Below are 1469 nucleotides of genomic sequence, written 5' to 3'. Positions count from 1 at the left end.
CTGTAGGTCGCCACCGGTTATCTTCAAGTGACTGTTCTTCACAGGTGTTGGTGGGCGACCGCGAGGCAACTATAAGTGCGCCAAGGCGAACAACGTGTCTTTGGAAGGCGTGAGGATCATTGATCCAGCACTCCATCCTGAGGTTGTGGAACAGACCGCCACTGTCTTGTATGTGATGCATTCGGAGGAGTTGAGCGAGTTATGGTATGGATGATGGTCAGATTCCAGAAGCGCCAAAAGAAGGGCATGACTATTGATGCCGCCCTTGATACCGTGAAGAATTCTCCCCTTATGATGGCGAATTTGATGTTGACCACTGGCCATGTTCAAGGAGTAAGCTAATGAACTCAAGAGGTTATCATATGTTATTTCAGTGCGTTGCTGGTGCTTCCCATACTTCTGCTGATGTTGCCCGTGCGGCCTTGCAAACTGTTGGCGTAACGTGGGGGTCCGCACATGGTAAATATCATATGTTTTTCCAGGTTAAGAAAGGCTTGAAGACCGCTTCGTCGTTCTTCATCATCGCCAAGGATGACAAGACGTTTCTTTTCTCCGACTGCGGCTTCTGCATCGCGCCCTCCATCTCGCAGCTCGCCGAGATCGCCATCACAACTGCCCAGACCTGCGAGGATGTCTTAGCCAGCACTCCGCGTATTGCAATGCTCAGCTTCTCCACGTTCGGCAGTGCTAAGCATGAGTATGTGACTAGAGTTGAAGAGGCTCTTGCCCTTGCTCGCAAGGAGAGACCTGATCTTGCCATTGATGGTGAAATGCAGGTCGATGCTGCCATTGTAAGCCTCTTGTGTTATCGTGGCAGTGTGGGAAAATATGCACATGGTCAACTATACGATAATCTGAGAACTCTGAGAAAATTTTTGGGAAATTGTTAGTGGTTTCTGTACACTTCTTGCTCGGTTGAGGAAGGAGATTGTATATACTGATGCTGCATCATGCCTTATGTCATAGAATCTCCATAGGTCCCCGAGGTAGCTGCCAAGAAGGCCCCCGGTTCCAAGGTTGCTGGCCAGGCAAATGTCCTTATCTTCCCCGACTTGAATGCTGGCAACATCGCCTACAAGGTTGCTGAGCGTTTCGGAGGTTACCAGGCCGTTGGTCCGGTCTTCCAGGGCTTGGCTTACCCCACCAATGATCTCTCTCGAGGATGCCACGCTGAAGATGTTGTTGATGCCGCTGCAGTGACGGTCCTTCAGGGCGCGAGTATTCCGATCCCGACTGGTCCTGCTCCTGGTGATGTTCTCAACTAAATGTTTAGAAGGATAGTGATTGTATAACTACAGTTGATTATTCACACATTTACAAGTACAACATTATGAGTTTCTTGATGCGAGATGGTTTACAACAGTGCAGCGTTGCATTATAGTACACAACTCAGAAACGCAAAACCGGACAGTATTAATCTATAATGGAAGATATGCATGAGGAAGGGTTACTGCTTGATATAGGCTCCG

At 48.8% G+C, this 1469-nt stretch overlaps 1 protein-coding gene across 1 annotated transcript; it reads left to right on the top strand.

Moving 5' to 3' along the window:
* Positions 1-44: 44 nt before the first annotated feature.
* On the top strand, positions 45-1265 carry Pmar_PMAR029712 (Phosphate acetyltransferase, putative; the record flags this gene model as incomplete). Its single annotated transcript, XM_002783850.1, has 5 exons — positions 45-168; positions 222-333; positions 375-437; positions 483-791; positions 978-1265. Coding segments are annotated over 5 exons (896 nt in total), but the record flags the coding sequence as incomplete, so codon positions are not given.
* Between the last annotated feature and the right edge of the window lie 204 nt (positions 1266-1469).

This window comes from Perkinsus marinus, assembly GCF_000006405.1.
Source record: "Perkinsus marinus ATCC 50983 genomic scaffold scf_1104296935918, whole genome shotgun sequence".
In the NCBI taxonomy this organism is placed as follows: Eukaryota; Perkinsozoa; order Perkinsida; family Perkinsidae; genus Perkinsus; species Perkinsus marinus.
The sequence above is the reverse complement of the archived record's forward strand: the minus strand, read 5'-3'. Positions and strand labels throughout refer to the sequence as shown.